This window comes from Apodemus sylvaticus, chromosome 16 (genome assembly GCF_947179515.1).
Source record: "Apodemus sylvaticus chromosome 16, mApoSyl1.1, whole genome shotgun sequence".
In the NCBI taxonomy this organism is placed as follows: Eukaryota; Metazoa; Chordata; class Mammalia; order Rodentia; family Muridae; genus Apodemus; species Apodemus sylvaticus.
Window position 1 is genome coordinate 60253932 of NC_067487.1, and position 23140 is coordinate 60277071.

General features: G+C 41.0%; 3 protein-coding genes across 4 annotated transcripts in view; 2 read left to right on the forward strand and 1 right to left on the reverse strand.

Moving 5' to 3' along the window:
* Positions 1-2884, forward strand: part of Ocln (occludin) — a 62142-nt gene extending 59258 nt beyond the window's left edge. Inside the window, 1 exon segment of the mRNA XM_052159942.1 lies at positions 49-2884. Within this exon segment, the coding sequence (XP_052015902.1) occupies positions 49-150 (102 nt within the window). The 3' untranslated portion in view covers positions 151-2884.
* Positions 2885-5406: 2522 nt separating this feature from the next.
* LOC127666675 (uncharacterized) lies at positions 5407-8204 on the reverse strand. The gene is made up of 3 exons (XM_052159640.1): positions 8199-8204; positions 6458-7217; positions 5407-5787 (listed from the first exon to the last, which is right to left on the reverse strand). The coding sequence occupies exons 1-2, from the start codon at positions 8202-8204 to the stop codon at positions 6555-6557; spliced, it is 669 nt and encodes a 222-aa protein (XP_052015600.1). The 3' UTR covers positions 5407-5787; positions 6458-6554.
* The window catches only part of Gtf2h2c (GTF2H2 family member C), a 30980-nt gene continuing 14578 nt past the window's right edge, over positions 6739-23140 (forward strand). Inside the window, exons 1-13 of one of the 2 annotated variants that reach the window (XM_052159543.1) lie at positions 6739-6836; positions 9250-9330; positions 10299-10376; positions 10688-10724; positions 10921-11007; positions 13593-13643; positions 14002-14056; positions 17379-17484; positions 18772-18862; positions 18983-19070; positions 19506-19613; positions 20711-20774; positions 22768-22874. In XM_052159543.1, the coding sequence (XP_052015503.1) occupies positions 9275-9330; positions 10299-10376; positions 10688-10724; positions 10921-11007; positions 13593-13643; positions 14002-14056; positions 17379-17484; positions 18772-18862; positions 18983-19070; positions 19506-19613; positions 20711-20774; positions 22768-22874 (928 nt within the window). In that variant the 5' untranslated portion in view covers positions 6739-6836; positions 9250-9274. Of the gene's footprint in view, positions 6837-6949; positions 7034-9249; positions 9331-10298; positions 10377-10687; positions 10725-10920; positions 11008-13592; positions 13644-14001; positions 14057-17378; positions 17485-18771; positions 18863-18982; positions 19071-19505; positions 19614-20710; positions 20775-22767; positions 22875-23140 lie in introns of those variants that run through there. The other variant, XM_052159544.1, reaches the window with a different exon arrangement.

A 23140-nucleotide genomic window follows, 5' to 3' on the forward strand; every position in this document is an offset into this window, starting at 1 on the left:
TTACTCTTTAGTTTGTTGCATATATGTGATTCACTTTCTCTGTGCTAGTCTGCAGATTATAAAAGTAAGAAGAATTACTGCAAGCAGTTGAAGAGCAAATTATCGCACATCAAGAGAATGGTGGGAGACTACGACAGGCGGAAACCTTAGACAGATGCCATTGCTGGAGACACGAGAGGTGCATCTCTGTGTGAAGTCTCTGCAGTTCTCTCCAGAGGCTGACTGACTCTGGACTCTAATCTGGGAAGTTAAAACTTTGTGATCATTACAAAGCCTTCATAGCTTTAATGCCATTAGTTTCATACCTCCAGTATTGACGCATTTTATAAATGGCTTTTGATAATTGACTGGGCCAAGCACTCTGATTATGAATTTACAGCTTCGACACTGATTCTTGTATTAAGAATGAAATGTTGTTTGAGGTTTTAAATGTCAAGAAAGGTCCTGGCTGTGAACTGTGATGTGAACATTCACTCGACAGACAGTGTGCTCCTCCAGGTAGACTGTCCTAATTAATCTTCGCAGCAGCCCTCAGGTGACTGTTATTTATAATCAGGCTGTTTTTGGTTTTTCAGTCAGGGCTTCTCTGTGTAGCCCTGACTGACCGAGAACTTACTTTGTAGATCAGGTTGTCCTTGAACTCCCCGAGTTCCTCAGAGTGCTGGGTGTAGGGATTAAAGGTGTGTACCTCATCACTTTTCCTGTAAGGAAATCAGGTCCCTGCAGCGACATCTCTAAAATGAAACTGCTTACTTCACAAAGGCAGTTTTGGCTAAGTCTGTTTTATGACTGCAAATTACAGCATTCATGCCTTTCGTATTTACAATAACTTCTATCGCCCACCTTCCCTACTGCTGTTTTTTCTTATATTGACTTTAACAAATGAATAGGATTTTTTTGGCTTTACATTTTCCTAACATTTAACATCAGGTAAAATTAACAAATATGTAAAATTTAAGAATTGTAAATATATATTTACATTTGAAAGATGATTTTAAATCTGGGGTTAAAGTGCTTTTTATCTTTTATAGTGTACATGCTATTTTTTGATAACCCACTAGACCTTTGCATTGTATCAGGTTATCCAATTACATTTACAGTTATGACTTGAATTGTATCTCACAGGAATGCTCAAGTTTTGTACATATTTTATAAGGTATTAAACCTAATGTTCTCTTTCTACTATGGCCTGTTTGATGTCATTAGTACTGAATATTCAGTTGGGCAGAGCTCTCCTAGAGTTTTGGGGTGTGAACTATAGTGGGTGCTCTGCTAGCAGACGATTTCCCAGTCATTGGACAGTGAACAAACTATGTCTAGACATGGGATGATGGTCACAGAACAGCACAATACTTAAACAGTGTCTGTAAAACCCCATGCTGTTCTTTAAAAATTAAAATTTTTGTTAGTAGCGTAAAATTAGTTGATACTACTTGATAAGCTAACTTGACATCCAGCCCAGTTTGGCTTGTTTTAGCTAAAATGTTTTATAAACCGTTCAGACATTGAAGTGCATGTTTTTGTTTATATGATTTTGAATTATTTTCTTTTTCCTTTTTCTTTTTTTTTTCTGAGACAGGGTTTTGAATTATTTTCTAATGATAAAAATTTAAATACTGTTTTTGTGTAAGGCTGGTTCAATTCTTTTTCAAATTGCAGAAAACTTTTATTTTTCTATATGCTTATATATAGTGCACAAAGTATTTTCATACCTTTTGGATTGACACCAAGTAGAAAAGGCTGGAGCACGGGCTGTCTGGAGCACGGACTGTCTGGAGCACGGACTGTCTGGAGCACGGACTGTCTGGAGCACAGGCTCCTTGGAGCATGGACTGTCTGGAGTACGGACTGTCTGGAGCATGGGCTGTCTGGAGCATAGACTGTCTGGAGCCCTGGCTGTCTGGAGCATGGACTGTCTGGAGCACGGACTGTCTGGAGCATGGACTGTCTGGAGCATGGACTGTCTGGAGCCCTGGCTGTCTGGAGCATGGACTGTCTGGAGCATAGACTGTCTGGAGCCCTGGCTGTCTGGAGCATGGACTGTGTGGAGCACGGACTGTCTGGAGCCCTGGCTGACTGGAGCACAGGCTGTCTGGAGCACAGGCTGTCTGGAGCACAGGCTGTCTGGAGCACAGGCTGTCTGGAGCACAGGCTGTCTGGAGCACAGGCTGTCTGGAGCTCTCCTTCACTGCCCTGTTACGTTACTTAACTCTTCACTCTTGGAAATCATTGTTCTTTTGCATGATTTTGTTTTGATTTAGCCAGGGTTTCCCAAGATAGCCCAAGCTGGCCTTGAACTAACTACTTCAAGCTGGCTTCAAATCTGCAATCCTCCTACTTCCACTCCCCAGGTGGCAGGTAGATTAGAGGTTCTCCTCCAGGCTTGGCTCCTACTTAGTTTATGAAGCCAATTTGCTGGCGTCCTCACAAAACAGGTCTGTTTTGTTTTGAAGAAAAGGAAGAGGCAGGAATTGTAAAACTGTGCCATAAAATTAGACGTTGGAAGAATAAAAGAAATAATTCTTTTCCCACGTGGTGCTACCACTGTGGGCCTGAAGCCAGCACCAGGGTGTGTCCATCGGTCTGTTTAGGCAGTTTCTTAAAGTAAAATAATGGCTAGATTATACTTTAGAGGTGTTTTACATTCTGACCCATGGTTTTTGGTTTTCATACCTGCTTTTTGCTAGTAAAACTATTCTGGGCAATAGTTACGTGAAAACATAACCCTTCTGATGAAGTTTCCTGCATTAAATAAAATGATGGGTGTGTGTGCACGCGTGCCCGCACATGTGTTCATGTTTTAAGTAGGTAAGATCAATGTTTTCCATTTTGAAAAGCTGAAAACATTAGAATAAACATACATGAACTAACCCCTCCTCCAGGAAAGGCGATGGTGTTTTGTTGTATGTGTATATTATTGAAATAAAATCTAGTATTTACAGTAAACACTAGCCCACTATTTGCAGTTAACATCGTATATACAGACATGGAGGATACCTCATTTAATTCTCATAACAGCCTCTTGGAAGGGGATTGTTCCTCATTCTCATTTTATGGATAAGGAAAATATTACTTTGGTGTGTTATCTGGCTCAGTCACATTTAGATGGAGGTGGCATCTTGAGCCTTTGGACTGGGAAATCTTGTTTATTCTTCCATCCTAGACTGATTGCTAAGTGAAGCATTGCGTAATATAGGGATAGGGTACTGATTGCTAAGTGATACACTGTATAATGTAGGGTAATGACTGCTTTTTTTTAAAAAAAAAGATTTATTTATTATATATACAGCATTCTGCCTGCATGTACGCCAACAGGCCAGAAGAGGGCACCAGATCTCAGTATAGATGGTTGTGAGTCACCATATGGTTGCTGGGTTTTGAATTCAGGACCTCTGGAAGAGCAGTCAGTGCTCTTTTGAGCTATCCCTCCAGCCCAAGGGTACTGATTGCTAAGTGAAGCATTGTGTAATGTAGGGTGCTGACTGTTAAGTGATACACTGTGTAATTTAGAGTTGCTCTGTCTAGCCCAAGTATCTTATTTTAGTTTTGAATGCATTTGAAGTACTTTCTATTAATATGAAATGCTTCATCTGAAATCTGAAGAATCTGTAAAGACCTGAAAGGGTCACGGATGGCCAGGGCAGAAGGCTGCTTTACTTGGTGGGTGGGGACTCTTCACTTGGCAACACATGGATGTACCAGCTGTTTAGTTCAGCAGTGTCCTCTCGTGGGTCTTGCACGTGAGTCTGACTTACCAAAACTCCACGTGAGTCTGTCTCTGCTGACATCACTGCCAATCAGTCTGACTCTGCAGCAGCAGCAAGAAGCCACAGCGCACCACCAGAAGTTTCTTTGTGCATTTGTCTCTATGGAGTCCCGACAAAAGGAGCTCAATCAGTACATGTGTGTCATTAGCAAAGAATCCTTCACCACGTGTCCTTTCGTGTGCTTGCTTTAGCAGAACATCCTCTCTCCTGTGTCTGCTTCAGTGAAAGTCTGCTTTAGGAAGACACTCCTTCACGTGTTTGCTCCAGCAAAACACCATCCAACATAACTGACTTTCCAATGAACCCTTAAGTTTCCACTTCATGTGTGTGTGGTGGGGTGCTGGGGATGAAACCCAGTCTCACACTTGTCTACACCCTAGCCATAGAAATTTAAAATGAGTATTTTGCTATATTATTTGGTTTCAACTTAGAGGTGTTGGGATGAGGGCTGAAGAGATGACTCAGTGGTTAAGAACTCTGGCTGCTCTTCCCGAGGTCATGAGTTCAATTCTCAGCAACCACATGGTGGCTTGTAACCATCTATGGGGGATCTGATGGCCTCTTCAGGCAAGTGGACATACATGCAGCAGATTACTCATACATTAAATACAATTTTTAAAAAAGATTTATTCTTGCATGCTCTATCTGCATGTACACCTGCATTCCAGAAGAGAGCATTAGATGCCATTATAGATGTTTATGAGCTACCATGTAGGTGCCGGGAATTAAACTCAGGACCTCTGGAAGAGCAACCAGTGCTCTTAACCACTGAGCCATCAGTCGGGTGGTGGTGGCGCACACCTGTAATCCTAGCACTCTGGGAGGCAGAGGCAGGTGGATTTCTGAGTTTGAGGCCAGCCTGGTCTACAGAGTGAGTTCTAGGACAGCTAGGGCTACACAGAGAAACCCTGTCTCAAAAAAAAAAAAAAAAAAAAAAAAAAAACCAAAAAAGAAAAAAAATCACTGAGCCATCTCACTAGCCCTAAATAAATTTTTTAAATCCTAACAGAGGCAGAGGTTGGCAAATCTTGAGTTCAAGACCAGCCTGGTCTACATAGCTAGTTCTAGGACTGTTAGGACTACACAAAGAAACCCTGTGTAAACCAAACAACAAACAAAAAGCAAAACAAAAAGGAATTGGGGTGGAAAGGCTCACTTCTCACAGCCTTTCAAATTAAACACTTTTTATATTTCAGTTCCACCACCCAAGCAGTTAACATTTTCTAACTGCATTGTGTCAGCCAGCCACGGGCAAACACACACACTCGAGTGAGGGAGAGGGAGGGACATAGAGAGGCAAGGACTTATGATATAGCCCAGGCCAACCTTGGGCTTGTAATCCGACTGCCACTTCTCCAGTTCTGGGATAATAGGTATGTACCACCACACCCAGGTTTTGTTCAGTTCTTTCTTTACAGTTCTTAGTTTCACAGACTAAGGTAAGATAATTTATTGTTGTTACTTTATATGTTATTGGAATATTAGTCATAATTACACTGGTTTTGCCATCATTTCCATGCACATTTTGCTTTGCTTTAGTACCCTTGTTAATGAAGTTTTAGTAAAAAGCTCCTGCTCCAGGAGTTCTAGCAGACTTGTTTGGCCACCGGTCTCAGTTTGCCAGAGACAAATAATGATGAATGATAAAGAGTTTTTATTAAAGTGTCCATGATGAGAAAAACAGGAAAAGGGGTTTGCTTGTACCAAGTTTGTCTTTGAAGAGCTGACAGGAACTTTGAGATTTTATAAAAAAGGGAAATGGGAGGGGCTTGAGGTTTGCATAGATGGCAGAGCCTGTGATCTGGTCAGGTGATCTGGTCAAGTCCTGGGCTTGCAAGGGCTTCTGGAGAACTCGTGATTGACGTCATCACTCCGAGGCCTCAGCCTCCCACCATAGTTAATTGCCCTCATTTGGGAGGTGATCTGTCCTGCCCGCTCGCTCTTTGCTTGGGAGTAGTCTTGGTTCCTTGTCAAAAAGATGCTTCCAGATCAGCCTTGTCATCCCTTGAATTCAAGAGACCTACAGAAGAAAGTGAGTGACTTAGGAAAATTGTTTTTAAAAAATGAAAGGAAGAAGCCAGAGAGTGGTATCCTTCATCTTCCTAGCTTAGTGTTAATTTCTAAGACTATTTATACAGAGTCAGAGTTTTGACTGGGAAGAGTTTGGATCTATTCACAAATATGCTTTAGATGTATTTAGTTGTATTGGGGGAGTCCTCTTATTCTTCGTTTAGAGAGCGTGCGTGGTGCACGCGGAGGGGCGGGGCCGGGAGGGGGCGGGGCGGCGGCTGGAGCCAGGGCTATGCAGTTAAGAGCGCCTGTTGCTATTCCAGAAGGTCCGGATTTGAATTCCATCATCCACAGGACAGATAACAAACATCTATAACTTCAGTTCCAGTGGCTCAGATGCCATCTTCCGTCCCCGGCCCCAACTAGGCACGAACACGGTGTACAGACACGGACGCAGGCAAAAACATCAAATACTAAAAACAAAAACAAAAACCTCCAACAAAACAAAACCCACACGCACAAGCACCTCCCTAAACTCATGTATAACATATCCAGTAGTTTTAGCTGTTTGGCCTACAGAAATGCACCCCACAGTAGAAATATTGGCGTCATCACTAATTCGTTTATACACATATCCAGTCTCCACAAGTTCAACTTCCCCAAACTCACTCTGGCCTTACCTCAACCACAGTTTGCCTTAGAGACTGCGCTTACGCTTTCCCTTACCCAGAGAGCTTTCCCGCATCAGCCAGCATGTTTAATAATCATATTTTTCCCTTAGCGCCGATGATGAGCTAGCTGGAAGGCAGTCACGCTCTTGGGCACCACTTGCTCCCTAGCTCCCTCTTCTGGCAGCAGCTGCCCTCTGCCGCCGGAACATCTTTTTGCGTGGCCCCAGCGCGCCGCGGAGGAATTTTGGCGGCGCACTCCGACTGCCGGCACTTCCGGCGAGGGTCGTCTAGTCAAGGCCGTTGGGTCCACGGTTGGATATCTGCGGGGTCCCGAGGCTGTGGAGGCCGGAGAGAGGCGGACAGGAGAGGCCCGGAGCTGAGGACCGAGGTGCAAAGCCGGGGTTGGCGTCGGGGGCTTGGTGGGGGACCTGGAAGGCGGAGGGAGCGGCGTGTGCGGGAGACCAGCAGCTTCCGCCCGCGGGTTGGTCCTCGCTCCCGGGGCTGCCGTTTGCCTTGGATCTCGGGCTGTGGAGCCTGAGGCGAGTCTCCCGCGCCTGAGCTGCCCATCTCTGCACACCAGGGGCAGTAAGTGACCGCCGTCCGCCGCGCCGCGCCGCGTCTCGGGGGTGTGTGGGCGGCGCGCCCGGGCCGACGGGAAGCACGCTGCGGATGTTTGAGCTTCTCGGGCTGGGTGGTGTGAAGACTGAAAGCCTAGGGAACGGCTTCGCTCTCTGCAGTTTGGGAGTTCCAACTTCTTCCCTGTCGGATTCTCCGTGATAAAAAGATGCCCCGTATATCCAGCCAAACCTTGTACAGCGTTTACTCATTGCCCCTCCCCTCCTCCCCCTCTCCTCTCCTCCCCTCCCCACTCCTCTCCTCCCCTCCCCACTCCCCTCCTCTCCTCCCCTCCCCACTCCCCTCCTCCCCTCTCCTCCTCCCCTCTCCTCTCCTCCCCTCCCCTCTCCTCTCCTCTACTCCCCTCCCCTCTCCTCTCCTCCCCTCCCCACTCCTCTCCTCCCCTCCCCACTCCTCTCCTCCCCTCCCCACTCCCCTCCTCTCCTCCCCTCCCCTCCCCACTCCCCTCCTCCCTTCCCCTCCCCACTCCCCTCCTCCCCTCTCCTCTACTCCCCTCCCCTCTCCGCTCCTCTACTCCCCTCCCCTCTCCTCTCCTCTACTCCCCTCCCCACTCCTCTCCTCCCCTCCCCTCTACTCCCCTCCCCTCTCGCTTCCCTTTCCTCCCCTCCCCTTTCTTCCCTCCTTCTCCCTTCCCCCTCTCCTCCTCTCCCCTCTCTTTCCCTCTCCTCCCCTCTCCCTCCTCTCCCCTCCCTTCCCCTCTCTTTCCCTCCCCTTCTCTCCCCTCCCCCTCCCCTCCCCTCTCCCTCCCCTCCCCTCTCCCTCCCTCCTTCCAACTATCTCCGACTGTCCTGGAACTCTCTTTGTAGGTAGACCAGGGTGGCCTTGAACTCAAGAGTTCTGCCTGTCTCTGCCTCTGCCTCTGCCTCTGAAGCGCTGGGATTAAAGGCATAATAACTTCACTACAGCCAGGCTCCTCGTAGTTTTTAAGTTTTACTTCTTTGGTTTTTCGAGACAAGAGTTTCTTAGTCTTTCAGAGCCCTGGCTGTTCTAGACTCGGTTAGTCAACCCGACTGGCCTGAGTTCAGAGATCCGCCTGCCGCTGCCCTCCTGTATCTGAGTAAAAGAAGCCAATCCTCCTCCTTCTGGAGTTATTTGTCTTTTATTTCCACCTCACCTCCATCAATTGCACAGTGTCCAGGCAGAATTTTATTTTTATGTTCACAGTAAATGCAGAAAACAAGTTATCAGATGTTCAGTTTTTTGACTGTTTAATACCCAGTACTCTACCCGGATGGCACCAAGATTGTTACAGTATTGGAATAGCTCATGTAAAGTTATTGGTACTTTTATTTTTTCAAGATGGCTAGGCTGTTAGGTTGGAATTGATGGAGGTGATAAAAGATAAAAGATAGCTATCTCCAGAAGCAGGATTGGCTTCCCAGTGGAGGGCCATAGTCTTTCTGTGGCACTGGAGATTGTGGTACTGTGGAGCATGTGGCTTGAGGGGCTTGAGGCTTATTTTGTAGCCCAGTTTGGGCTTGAAGAGACAAGGGTACATCAGGGTGAGAGGCTCAGTGCGTAATTCTCTGCCTTCGTTCTCTGTCTGCAGTCTCAGATAGGAACTGTGTGGCTGCCAGTTATTCTGGGATGCTGGGCAAGCATTTGGAGTCTGAGGTAGTTTTACCTTTTAAAGACAGGGTATCAAGTTTTCTGAGACAAATGATGAGAGAGACTTCTTAACTCAGTGGGAAGTACACAGAATTTCATTAATAACATTCTGCTGCAGCAGGTTTCATAAAAAGCCCCTTAGGACTAGTCTCCAGGCTTCTGACCGTTTTCTTTCTTTGAGAGAAGTTTACTTCGTGTGTAGCCGTGGTTCTCCTGGAACCTGCTCCATAGACCATGCTGGCTGTGCTACCACAGCCCAACTGAGAATAGTTACCGAATAAAATGAGCTTCATCCTGATATTTTTTTGTTTGTTTGTTTTTTGGATTTGGTTTTTTCGAGACAGGGTTTCTCTGTGTAACCCTGGCTGTCCTGGAACTCACTCTGTAGACCAGGCTGGCCTCGAACTCAGAAATCCGCCTGCCTCTGCCTCCCAGAGTACTGGGATTACAGGCGTGCGCCACCACTGCCCGACTTTCATCCTTATATTTTAAACTTTGTCCCTAACTGTCAAATAATTGGGTTAATCGGTGATATAATGTTTTTTTTTTTTTTATAGACTTGAATAAGCATATATAAGAACCATGGATGAAGAACCTGAGAGAACTAAGCGGTGGGAAGGAGGCTATGAGCGAACCTGGTAAGTAAGATGTAATTGGCCCATACTGTGGATACTCTCTCTCTCCCTCTCTCTCCCCCACCCCCCCCTCTCTCTCTCTCTCTCTTTTTTTTTTTACAGGGTTTCTCTGTGTAGCCCACTCACTCTGTAGACCAGGCTGGCCTTGAACTCAGAAATCCACCTGCCTCTGCCTCCCAAGTGCTGGGATTAAAGGCATGCACCAGTACTGCCCGGCTATACTGTCTCTTTTTAACCAGTTTTATTAAAGTGTGTTTCATATGTGTTAAAATTCATATATCTGCTATACTATCTCTTCTTAACCAGTTTTATTAAAGTGTGTTTCATATGTGTTAAAATTCATATATCTCAACTGATAATCCAATGAGATTCTTTTGAAAAAAATTTACTGTTTTATATAGCTCTTGCCATAAACTACCTTTTCTTGTTTGTTTGTTTTTTTTTTGTTTGTTTTTTTTTGTTTTGTTTTTTTGGATTTGGTTTTTTGAAGATAGGGTTTTTCTGTATAGTCCTGGCTGTCCTGGAACTCACTCTGTAGACCAGGCTGGCCTTGAACTCAGAAATCCACCTGCCTCTGCCTCCCAAGTGCTGGGATTACAGGCGTGCGCCACCATCGCCCGGCTATAAACTACTTTTAGAACATTTAATCAGGACTGTAACTTCTTTATACTCATTCTATTTCCACCACTGGTACACACAGTCACGACCTGTAGATTTACCTTTCCTGCTCATTTTATATAAATTTCAAAGCTCCTTCCTGTTGTAAATGCTTCTTTGTACTTGCTGGAGGGTATCTGTCTTCTTATGTTACATTTTGTATATTCATTCAGCATTTGAGACATTTTCATTAATTTCCAGTTTTTTGCTATTATGGATTGCGCTGCTGCAAACGTACATACACAGGTCTTTGTATGTTGTAATTTTTATTGGATTAATAGTTTTAGCTTATTTCAAACAAATATTGTTTTCAGGGAAATTCTTAAAGAAGATGAAACTGGATCACTTAAAGCTACAATAGAAGATATTCTCTTCAAGGCAAAGAGGAAAAGGTATGAACTGCTTTTGAGAAAGAGTTACAAAGGGAAACACGTACTTGAAGTCTCTGTGTCCTCTGTGGCAGCTGTCCTTTGTGCTTGTTTTCAACTGTGCTCAGGGAAGCTCATGTGATTGTCTGACTGGGGTAAAGAGCCAGCAGGTAGCCCTTGACCCAGGAAAAGTGGTCTCCAGAGACTACCCATGATGCCTATAGTTGTATGTGTTTTAAAACTTAATAATTAACTAAAAGATACAGAATGTTTTATTGAGTTTTTGGTAGCTATGATGTTCAATAAAACTATTTTGTTTTTTATAATTTTAACAGAGTGTTTGAGCACCATGGACAAGTTCGACTTGGAATGGTATGTTAGGGATTTGTCTTGTAGTTGTGTAGCACTAGTTTGGATCAGAGAAATATTCTGACTTGACAGAATGAACAGTAAAACAACAACCTTTAAAAAATATTTAAAAATTTATGTCTAGAATATTTGAATAGTAAATAATATTTTTGCTTCTTACTCAGATATGTACTTGGGTGTTTCTCCTTGTTTTTGGTAGATGCGCCACCTGTATGTGGTGGTGGATGGGTCGAGAACAATGGAAGATCAGGATTTAAAGCCCAATAGACTGACGTGCACTTTAAAGGTACAGTAGACTCACTAAGTTTGTGCTAAATGTAGGGAAAGATTATATACATATGTATAAGTAAGAATATATATTATATAACAGTTAAAGAGTGAAGGAAATTTTGTTTTGCTTTGTTTTCCAATTAGTAACAAATGTTAACTGGGTAGAAATGGTGCGAGATTGGGGTCCCCTGTTCTGCCTCTCTGCTGGTTGTGTCTGGATACAGCTGATACACAGATAAATCAGCTCAAGGAGGGCTGGGCAAAGTCCTGGTCGGGGAGTCCGAAGTCTGGGTCTCCCAAGGCATCAGAGCCACGCCAGAAGGGGAAATCAGGACCTGGGACAGTCTGGTTGGGAATGACTGCAGAGTGCCGTGTGCACAGCACAGGGGTGGGAGAAAAGAGAAGACTGTTTTCAGGAGTCTTAGTGCTGTGGCTTTTAGGTGAAGGTCCTCCCTGTGGTGAAGCTGCCTTTTGGAGAGAGATGGTGTTCATTTGCTTCTTTGGGGGTGCATGTCGATGCATGTGCATTATTCTGGGTCAGCCAGGGATTGTATAATCTTGGGGACGGGAATAAGGTTATCCAGGAAGGGAAGGAAGGCGAAGGATGCTGAGATGCCTCTTTAGCATGGAGAGGTATTATAGGTGCTGTGCATGTGACTGAGTGCCTGTGGTCACCTCAGTTGGGGGTTGTGGTTACATGTTCCAGAGCAGGCATTAGAGGCAGGAAGGGAGCAGTCCCAGTCCTGCTCTGAGATTGCAGGGGTTTGAGCAGGCATCACCTGTTCTTCAGCTGTCCACAGGCCTTACACCAGATCATTTCTAAAATGACTTTATTCCAAGAACTAGTCTATAAATATATGTTGAATTAATCCTCCAATAATTCAAACAAGCAAACAAGCAAACAAGCAAATGGGTGGCAGGACTGCTCTGTGCGTTAAGGTTTGCTGTGCAGGACTGCCAACCTGGCTTTCACTCGTTGCTCCTCCAGGCCACCCTGGCTCAATCTCCAGCACCCATATGGAGCCTCCTAATTGGCAGGCACTCCTGGTCTGGGAAGTCCAACTCCCAAGCATCAGGCCCATACGTGCACAGATATACATGCAGGCAAAGTACCCATATACATGAAATCAAATAAACAGGTCTAAACAAGAAAAAATGGTGAAAGGAGAAAACCCATTAACTCTAGAATTTGGTCTTCTGACCTCCAGAGGTGCCCTGTGGTGAATGTTCTCACACATAAACACACACTGTGATGTGTTTAAAGACTTGAAGCTGGACGGTAGTGGCACACACCTTTAATTCCAGCACTTGGGAGGCAGGTGGATCTTGGTGAGTTCGAAGCCAGCCTGGTCTATAAAGCTAGTTCCAGGACAGCCTGAGCTACAACAAAACAAAAAACTGGAATAAGTAGTTGCTTTGGTTTATTATTTCTCTAAATTCGTGGTTCTCAGCCTTCCTAATACTGTGACTCTTTAATGCAGCTCCTCCTGTTGTGGTGACCCCAACCATAAAATTCATTGTCACTTCATAACTGTAATTTTCCTACTGTTATGAATCAGTGTTTATTTGTATTTTCTAATGGTCTTAGGTGACCCTTGTGAAAGGGTCATTCAGGCCTCCAAAGAAGTTGTGACCCATAGGTTGAGAACTGTTGTTCTGAGGCTAGTTATTTCCCCCTCCCCAAATGAGTGTTCATTTTCTTTTGACTTTGAATCTGTTTTTTCACCTTAACAACACATTAATAATATTCCAACTCACTTATTTCTTTATTTTGGTTTTTCAATACAAAGTTTCTGTTAGTCTTAGAACTAGCTCTGTAGACCAGAGACTCAAAAAGATACCTGCCTCAGTGCCTTGCTAATATTCTAATTACTGATGCCTGTTTTTGAATCTGCTGTTACCTCTCTCCTAATTGGATATTTTTCTTATTTATGTTGTTTTAGGACAACTTCAAATGGATCCACCCTCTTTTTTTTTTTTGGTTTTGAATTTCAAGATCAGGTTTTGCTGTGTTTCTTCAGCTGACTTCAAACTCCTTGCCTCAGGAGAGCCTTCTGCTTTAGATTCCAATGTAGCCAGGATAGCAGGTGCCTTGGGCTGTGCTTGATGCAGCTCATCTTTAAATGGGACTGTATTTATCTTTTACCCATTTCACACGTCTTTGCAATTGAACATTTTCACAATGTTTACAGTTTATGACAAGCTGAGAGTGGTGGCGTTGCATACCTAAAGTCCAGGGGCCCAGGAGGCAGTGAGAGGAGCATCATGCCAAGTTCAGTGTCAGTCGGGGCTGAGTGAGGTGAGGCCAGCCAGGGATGCACAGTGAGACACTGTCTCAACTCACACCATGCCCACCAGAAGCCATGAGTGAGACACTGTCTCAACTCACACCATGCCCACCAGAAGCCATGAGTGAGATACTGTCTCAACTCACACCATGCCCACCAGAAGCCATGAGTGAGACACTGTCTCAACTCACACCATGCCCGCCAGAAGCCGTGAGAGGTGCTGCTTGAGAAATAGGTTCTACAGGACGCTGACCTGTTGGTTGTTGTTGTTGCTGCTTTGCCTTTATATAATGCATCCTTTTTATTTCAACAGTTGTTGGAATACTTTGTAGAAGAATATTTTGATCAAAACCCTATCAGTCAGGTATGTAGATAAATGGTAGAATTCAGAACTAGATTGCTATTTTGCTGCCAAATATAGTTTATTCTTTTTTAAAATGGGGCATATATTCTTTGAAGTATTAAGGGAACCAGATTATTTACCTATTTTTGGTATATTTAATAATGAAGAGCAAAATAACTCTAAATGTTAAACATGTACTGTGTCTTAATAATGTGTAGACAGTTTATAGGTAGATGAACTGTCTCAAGAACACTATGAGAAAAAGTTTCATGTATGTTCATCATTTTGTTTTACAGTTATTAATTGATAGTCCATGTATTTTTATCAAGAGGAAATAATTTGTTATATTAAAATAATTTTTTTGTGTTTTTATTTTGAGATTGGAATAATTGTAACTAAGAGTAAAAGAGCTGAAAAACTGACTGAACTTTCAGGTATGTGTAAAAGTATCTTTACAAGACTGGAGGGCTTTGCTTACCTAACTCTGTAAAACTTTCCTCTGTGCATTTAGGTGAAACAACTTAATCTCTTCCTATTGAACTCTTGGAATCTACTATTAATTGTTTCAAATTGAGGTCTGAAGTAGTAGATGCACTGGAAGTAAATGTTTATTTAAATACACATTCTTATCCTGAAAATAGTAAGCTAGCTTAATTGGTAACTACTTGCAAAATTTCATTTTCAAATTAATAAGTTTCTAATTTAAAAAGCAAAAAGTATAAAAGTTGAATTGGGCTATTTATGAACGAGTCAGAGCATTGTTTTTACTGAAGACCTGAGTTTAGTTCTCAGCCCTCACATAGGGGCTCCTGACTGTTACTCCAGTTCCAGGGGATCTAACACCCTTTTGTGACCACATAAATGCAGAGAAAACAGTTATACACATAAAGTAAATACATAAAAAAATTAAACAATATTAATTTCTATTTTGCTTTCTCCTTTTTTTTAATACGCTGCTACAAATTTCATCACTCTTTTTTTTTTTTTTTAAATATACTATTCCTTAGATTGGGTATTCAATCTTTTTTGTTAATACACATAAGGGAGATGACTCTGTTCACCAATACTTCTTGACTCTGGCCATAAGGAGTCAAATATACATTTGCCAAAAGTATGCCAAGAAATTAGTTAACAGTAGTTAGGGTTTTCTTGCTGTGAAGAAACACCATGATCACAACAACTTTTCTAAAGGACAGCATTTAATTGGTGCTGGCTTAGTTTCTATATCATCATGTAGGAAGCATGATATCATACAGGCTTGTATGTTGCTAGAGATGGAGCCAAGAGTTGTACATCTTGAGCTGCAGGCAGCAGGGGGACTGTCCCACTGAGTCTGGCTTGAGCGTATTTAAGACCTCAAAGCCTGCTTCTGTAGTGACATACTTCCTCCAACAAGGCCATACCTCCTAGTAGTGCCCACTCCCTATGGGCCTATGGGGGCCAATTACATTCAAACTACCACAACTCCCAGATATTCTTAAGGAAGGTTTGGGATATAGTCTAATAAGGCCTGGGTTTGATCACCAATACTAAAACTCTTTAGGGGCTAGAGAAATGGCTTAGCATTTAAGAACACTGACTTTGAGTACAATTGCTAGCACCCATATGTCAGTCCATAACCATCCTTAACCCCCATTTCCAGCAGATGTGATGCTGTCTTCTGGTCTCTAGGGGCACCAGGAAAAACACATGGTGCACAGTTAAACATGCAGCCAAAACAGCCATACACACAAAAAAACCTAAAAGACATAAATACAAAGCCTCTCAAAATAATATCATTGCAAAAACGAATTTGCATATATTTAGAGGTAGGTTGATTTCTTAGGTAGCTGTTTCTAGGGATCTTGGTTTTATCTAACTTCATTCTCTCAAGAAAAATGGTGTTTTCGATAGCCCCAAGTTTATATAGCCAGGATAGTCCATAGCTTCATTATAAACTCAGTAGGATTCCTATTGACCTTACCCATGGTCTATGAATCCAAGAGGAGAGGCTAGAGAGATGAACTGTTTTGTTGATTGGCTTAGATTACTTGCTATGCCCATAGCAAACCAGCAGCAGAATGGAGGAAAGTTAGTACCACAGACTGACTAGTATTATCATGTGATTGAGGAAGGCAAGTTCCTCCAAGGTAGAAGAGAAGATCAAGTCTGTTTTCTTTCCCTCCTGTCCCCAAATTCAAGCAGTTTTGTATAGATGGCAGTGAATTCATATGTTGAAAAGATGAACTGACCTTTAGGGATTCTGTAATCCTCTTGGACGGATTCTGTAATCCTCTTGGACGGCTTCTGTCCTTACAGTCACACTCTTGTGTAAGGCACACTGACACTGAGGTAGTGTGCATTTCCCCTGTGCCTAGCACACAGTGGATTTATAAGTACTCTGTGTGGGATGGTAGTGGGGAAAGTGGACAGAGAACCAGGTGACTGATGTTTGGGTGTTGGTACTCCTACCATAGGGCTGTGACTTTCACTTGTTTCGTTTTGTTAGAAAATGGAAGTAGACAATTTATGCCAGAAAAGACCAGAAACTATTTTAACAAATAAGCCATGTGCAATGCAAACCTGTATTCTCCGCACTATTGAGGCAGGAGAACTGAAAGTTCCAGGCCACCCTGGTCTAGTGAGTCTGAGCTATTAGGGATATCCAGTCTCTCAGCAAAGCAAAACAGAAGGTGGGAAAGCCTAGAAGTTACCTATGACTTGTTTATAGCAGTGCTGTGGTGATGTCTGCCAACTGTTCTAGAAGCATTGGCAGGTGTAGGCAGTCCCTTCAGATAGTCTTCCAATCTCAGATGTTAATGAAAGTAATACAGCTGCACTTTTTTGGAATCCTTTTTAGATCTTTATGAATTCTTGTTTTCTCCTCCAAGAAAAATATGGAGTTATGTCATTTTTAATGAATGTTTACTAATAAAAATGTAATCCTCACTGCTTTTATCTTTGCTGAACTACATAAAAATTAATTTTTTATATCAATACTCATTCTGGGAACTTTTTGTACTGTTATTTTTGGCTTTTGATACTATGTAGCTCAGATTGGCCTAGAACTTGTAATCTTCCTGTTTCAGAGAAGCTAAAATATGAAAATACTGATCTTACTTCATAAGCATAAAGGTCACTGTAGATTAATATTCATTTTAAATGTATATTAATGGATATGGATTTTTTAAAAAGATTTATTTATTTATCTATTTATTTATTTGATGCGAGTATATCGCTGTGTTTAGACACACCAGAAGAGGGCAGATCCTATTACAGATGGTTGTGAGTCACCACATGGTTGCTAGGAATTGAACTCAGGACCTCTGGGAGAGTAGTCAGTGCTCTTAACTGCTGAGCCATCTCTCTAGCCATAATGGATATGGATTTTATATCTAGCAAACAAATTGTAATTTCCATTATGAAATGAGACTTTTGAGCCTCGGTAGTGTTAATCCCTGCGCTCAGGAGGCAGAGGCAGGCAGATTTCTGAGTTTGAGTTCTAGGACAGCCAGAGGGAGAGTCTGTATAGGGCAATCCCATATAGGGAAATACTGTATCAAGAAAACAAAAGAAAATCAGACTTTCTATTAAATATGTAAATTACTAAAAAAAGAAATTGAAGGCATTCTGTTCTTTAAAATCATGGATTTTTACAGTTTGGAAACAATATGCTTTTCCATATTTATATATAGTGGGGTTTTTTGTTTTTGTTTTGTTTTTGGTTTTTTTTTTTGTTTTTTTTTTTTTACTAAAAGTTACTTTATTTTACTTTAGGAAACCCAAGGAAACATATAACATCTTTGAAGAAAGCTATAGATATGACCTGCCATGGAGAACCATCACTCTATAATTCCTTAAGCATGGCTATGCAAACCCTAAAGTTAGTATATTAAAATGTATTCATTTTATTTTTAATTATGTGTCTCTCTGTGTGTCAGTGTACATAATACATCAAGTCAGAGAGTCTAAGATTCCTAGGAGCTATACAGGCAGTTATGAACTGCACAGCAATGGGTGCCTAGAATTGAACTTGGGGCCTCTGCAAGAGCAGTATGTGCTCTATCTCTCCAGGACACCCACTTCTCTCTCCTTCTCTCCCTCCCTCTCTCCCTCCTTCCCTCCCTCCCTTCCTCCCTTCTTTCTTCTTTCTCTCTCTCCTTCTTCCTTCTTCCTTCTTCCCTCCCTCCCTCCCTCCCTCCCTCCCTCCCTCCCTCCCTCCCTCCCTCCCTCCCTCCTTCCCTTCCTTCCTTCCTTCCTTCCTTCCTTCCTTTCTTCCTTTCTTCCCCTTCACATTTCCCCTTCTTCCCTTCCTTCCTTTCCTCATGTCAGTATTTTCCCATGTTGCCCAGGCTGCCCTCCAGCTTGCAGTGTAACCAATGATGTCCTGTTTCCTGACTCTGATATCTCTACTTCCCAAATGCTGAGATTGCAGGCATTTACAACCATAACCAGTTTATATTATTATTTATTATTTTTTTCAGATTTTTTTCTGTGAATTGTGTTGAAAGTATGTCAACACAGGTCTGTGAAGCATGTTATAACAAAAGAATTAAATAGAAAAGAATCTAAAATGTCATTTATGATGCTTATTTTGATGTTTTTTGTTTGTTTGGTTCGTTGGTTTGTTTGAAACAGGGTTTCCCTGTGTAATCACTCTGTAGACCAGGCTGACTTTGAACTCAAGATCTGTTTGCCTCTGATTCCCAAGTTCTAGAATTAAAAGCATACTCTACCACTGCCTGATGGTATCTGTTATCTTTAATTTATATTTTATCAGTTAAAGTATATTTGTAATGAGTTTAGAAAGATAAAATTCACAACAGTACAATAAGAACTAAGAAAAAAATTTTAATTGAGAATTAATTGAATGACAAGGCTTATATTGTATGTTAGTAATTCCAGTACTGCAGAGGCTAAGGCAGGAGGCTCATGACTTTGAGGTCAACCTGGGCTAAAAATTTGTCTGCCTGTCTGTCCGTCCATCCATCCGTCCATCCTATTGAGAGAGATTGAAATTTAGAATTTAATAATCGTGAGTTGCTATAACTTTTATTTATTACCTCACTTTGTAGCTTAGATGAATAAACCATGTTTACTACCCATTTTGGATAAATTCTTAGCTAGTGTAATTTATTTGACCCATTGGAATGTATCTTTATCTTTATAGACACATGCCTGGACATACAAGTAGAGAAGTACTAATCATCTTCAGCAGCCTTACAACCTGTGATCCATCTAATATTTATGATCTCATCAAGGTAGGATCAAAACTGAAGTTAGACTTTATATCACTAGTTTTCGGAATATTAATTTTGAAGGTTATTATTTATTAATTTTTTTCCTCCTGAAATCTTTCATGTTTTCTGGATCTTATGAAGACCCTGAAGACAGCTAAAATTAGAGTGTCTGTTATTGGATTATCTGCGGAAGTTCGAGTTTGTACTGTACTTGCTCGTGAAACTGGTGGTACATATCTGCTATCTTCAATAATTATAATTACTTTATAAGAAATAATTTATTAAATAAGTAGGATGTTTTACACCATTAAACAAACCATTTAAGTCTGTAGTTCAAAATATAGCTGTATTCTTAAACATATTGAATTTTCTAAGCAACCATTTAAAATACAAGGAATTCTCAGTAGGTCAGTGTTTTAGAGTTATAACTTTCAAAAAGTTAGCAATCTTACTGTATGTAATATTTTGTAAAGATTGTGTAGCTTGGCTTTAATTTTAGTTACTATTATGTCTAGAGACATTGATCGAGAGATTTAAGTTATTTGTAAGTGATAATTTACTTAAAGTGGTTATGAAATTGTACATTTTCATCTAATGAAGCTTTCCTAGGTTTTGCACAGAAGCACTTGTCTTTAACCTTCTGTGTTTTGCCTTTGCCTGTTAGGCACATACCATGTTATCTTGGATGAAACCCATTTCAAGGAGTTGTTAGCACATCATGTGAGCCCTCCTCCTGCCAGCTCAAGCTCCGAGTGCTCTCTTATCCGCATGGGTATGTCTCTCCTGGGTTGCTTTTAATGTGTGTCTTTGCTTCAAGTCAGACATTCTGCTTTCATTTGTGCATGTTACCATTTTCCCATTTAAGAATTGTTTTCCTGCTTGAATTCATTATAATTAAAAAAAATACAGGTTGAAACATGTTTATAAAAAGAAAATTAAAGCCACCCATCTTCCTGTTTGATGACAACACTTTTGTTCTTGTTAAATTAGAAAGATAAAAAGATTTTATTTAATGAAAAATACTTGTGGTAAGAAATTTCTTTCTTTCGTCTTTTTTTTTTTTTTTTGTTTGAGACAGGGTTTCTCTGTGTAGTCCTGGCTGTTCTGGGACTTACTCTGTAGACCAGGCTGGCCTCGAACTCAGAAATCCGCCTGTCTCTGCCTCCCAAGTGCTGGGATTAAAGGCGTGTGACACCACCGCCCGGCAAGAAATTTCTTAAATAAGCCATAAAATTTTTATCGAATAATCAAAGTATGTTATTCAAACTGCAACGACAGAAAGTTACAGCAAAGTTTGCCAAATTACTCTAATTTTTTTTCAAGGAGTAGAAAATGATTGGTCATAAAAATGATCATTTTAAATAATTTTCTTTTTTTGAGACAAGGTCTCACTATGTAGCTTTGACTGTCCTGGAACTCACTTTGTAGACCAGCCTGGCCTCTAACTCACTGAGATACACCTACTTCTGCCTTCCAAATGCTGCAATTAAAGGTGTGAGTCATTATGCCTAGCATTTAAAAGGATTTTGGTTTTTATTTATATGTACTTAAAGAGATACTGTATCATTTAATACATATTTGGTTGTATTAGGAGCTATATAAAATATGATCTATTTCTTTTTAAATGCATTATTATTAAATTAAAGATATACATATAAATTTTGGAGTGTGAGTTCTTATGTAGAGACCTTGGAATTAGAGTTTCATTGTACTATGATAGGCACATATCTACTTCAAAGGCAGAAACGAACTTTTATACAACTTTGTTGACTTTCTGGTAAGAATATCTTTAGATTCATATTTATAAAATTCTGGTTCTTGCCTATAAAAGAAGTTTATGCTTTTTTTTTTTTTTTTAAACCTATTAAGGATTCCCTCAGCATACCATTGCTTCATTGTCTGATCAGGATGCAAAACCATCCTTCAGTATGGCGTAAGTAAAGACCAATGGTCAGTGATAACTTTTTATTTAAATTTATTTTACTTTTATGGATATTGGCGATTTGACTGCATGTATGTCTGTGTGAGGGTGCCAGATACTCTGGGAACAGGAGTTAAAGACAGGTGTGAGTTGTCATGCAGGTGCTGGGAATTGAACCCAGGTCTTCTGGAAAAGCAGCCAGTGTTGTTAACTGCTGAGCTCTCTCTCCAGCCCCCAGTGATAACATTTTAACATTTAAAATTCATTCCTCTAAGTTGGAAGATCTTAGTTTGTGATGATTTTTATAAACTAGTCCTATCTACAAAGCCATTAAAAGAAATGGTCCTCTTTGTATGTGCATATGCTGCGATCATCAGGATATATTACTAAATAAAATGGCAAGGTACATGTGTATAGTGTATTACCCATCATCTAAAGTAAAGGTGGGGGCAGGCATGCTGACTCACATCTGTATTTCTAGGACTCCGGAGACTAAGGCAAGGTGATAGTTTTGAGTTTGAGGTCACTCTGGGCTATAGAATATATTTGTAAAAGCCATAAATAAATGAAAATGCAGATATGAGTAGATGTATATATTTAGATCTGCATTTAAAATGTAAATATAAGTAGATGTATATGTATAAGATATATATGTATACAATATTATGTATACATGTTTACATGTAATATATATCTATTATAGTTGATGTTTATTCTAATGATTAAAATGGATAGGAAATTCAAAGAAGAAAGTTTACCTTGGTGAGTGCTTGAGTAACTTAGTAAGACTGTTCTCAGAATAAAGGGGAGGAGGGCTGGGGGAGAGCTAAATGGCAAAGGTAAGGCCAAGGTTCAATTCTCAGCTGCACAAAAGACTTTTGAGGGAGCCGGTAATAATGAGACTAGATTAGATCAGTAGCTACTAGACTAGACTTAGATACTATTTAAGTATCTAAAGTAGCTAAGTTACTTTATTCTAAAATAAAGCTCTAGATACTTATCGTGAAAAAAAAATGAGCACCCAGAACAGTGCAAATTAAAATCTCTCACAGGATGCAGAAGTGACTAGGCTGCCAGCTGTGGTCCTGATGTCCATCATCACACGCAGTACTTGGGCATGAGAAAGGCGGGCCATGGCAAGCTTAAGGCCAGCTTGAGTTACGGAGAAACACTGGGCAGAGAGGGGAGGAAGAAGGGGTGGGGGAAGGAGGATGGGGGATGGGTAGAGAGAAAATAAGAGAATGACAGAAAAATTACAGAAAGGAAACAGCCAGAAAGCACTTGCTAGAACTAGTAGATGACAGTATTAAAATAGCCAGTGTAAATACACTCTAGGCTCTAAGTGAAGGAGAACTTGAAAATGTATAAAAAGAACTCAAATTAAGCTTCTAGAAATGAAGAATATAATGTCTGAGATGAAAAGTGGGCTGGAGGGGCTGAAGAGACAGTTCAGTCAGTGGCTTAGATCACAAACTGCTTCTCCACAGAACCAAAGTTTGGTCCTAGCACCTACACTGGGAAGCTCACAACTGCCTGTAACTCCAGGTTCAGGAGATCTAACACCTCTAGTCTCTAAGGACACCTGTACTCATGCACACATACCCGGTCATAGACACACACACAGACACACATACACAAAATTAAAACTAAACCAAATCTTAAAAAAGAAAAGAAAAGAAAAAACACTGCATGGAACTAAAGATTAGTCATCAAGAAAGCAAAAATAACTCAGACTGTAAGAGAAACTTTAAAAATAAAAGTGAAGAAAAAAAAAGAACAGCATTAGTGAGCAACAAGGCATACATGTTTCCCAATAAAATTGTATCTGTTTTACCTTTTGAAACAGCATATTGCTATGTAGCCCTGACTGGCTTGGGACTCACTATTATACCAGGCTGGGCTTGAACTCATAGAAATCCACCTGCCTCTGCCTCCCAACTGCTGGGATTGAGTAACACTTTCTTTAGCTCTTTTCACCTTTTAAATGTAATGTTTTCCACCGTAGGCATTTGGATAGTAGCAGCAGTGAGCCAGGGCTTACATTGGGAGGCTACTTCTGTCCACAGTGTCGAGCAAAGTACTGTGAGCTTCCTGTTGAATGTAAAATATGTGGTAAGAACGCTATATTATTCCTTACTAAGTAAATTAGCATTAAATAAGTTCATAATTATATAGCTTCTGAAATAAATATAAATGTTGAATCTTGCTTATTGTATATTTAATCTGTACAAAGAAAAATAGATTGCTTTTTTCATTCAAGCCCTAGTAATTCATTTCTAAGAATAAACAGAGCATCACAGAAGTTTCCCGATTCTCTTTCTGATAAATGTTTTCTTTAAAAGCATTATGATAATTTTAATAGACATTTTTTGGTTGTT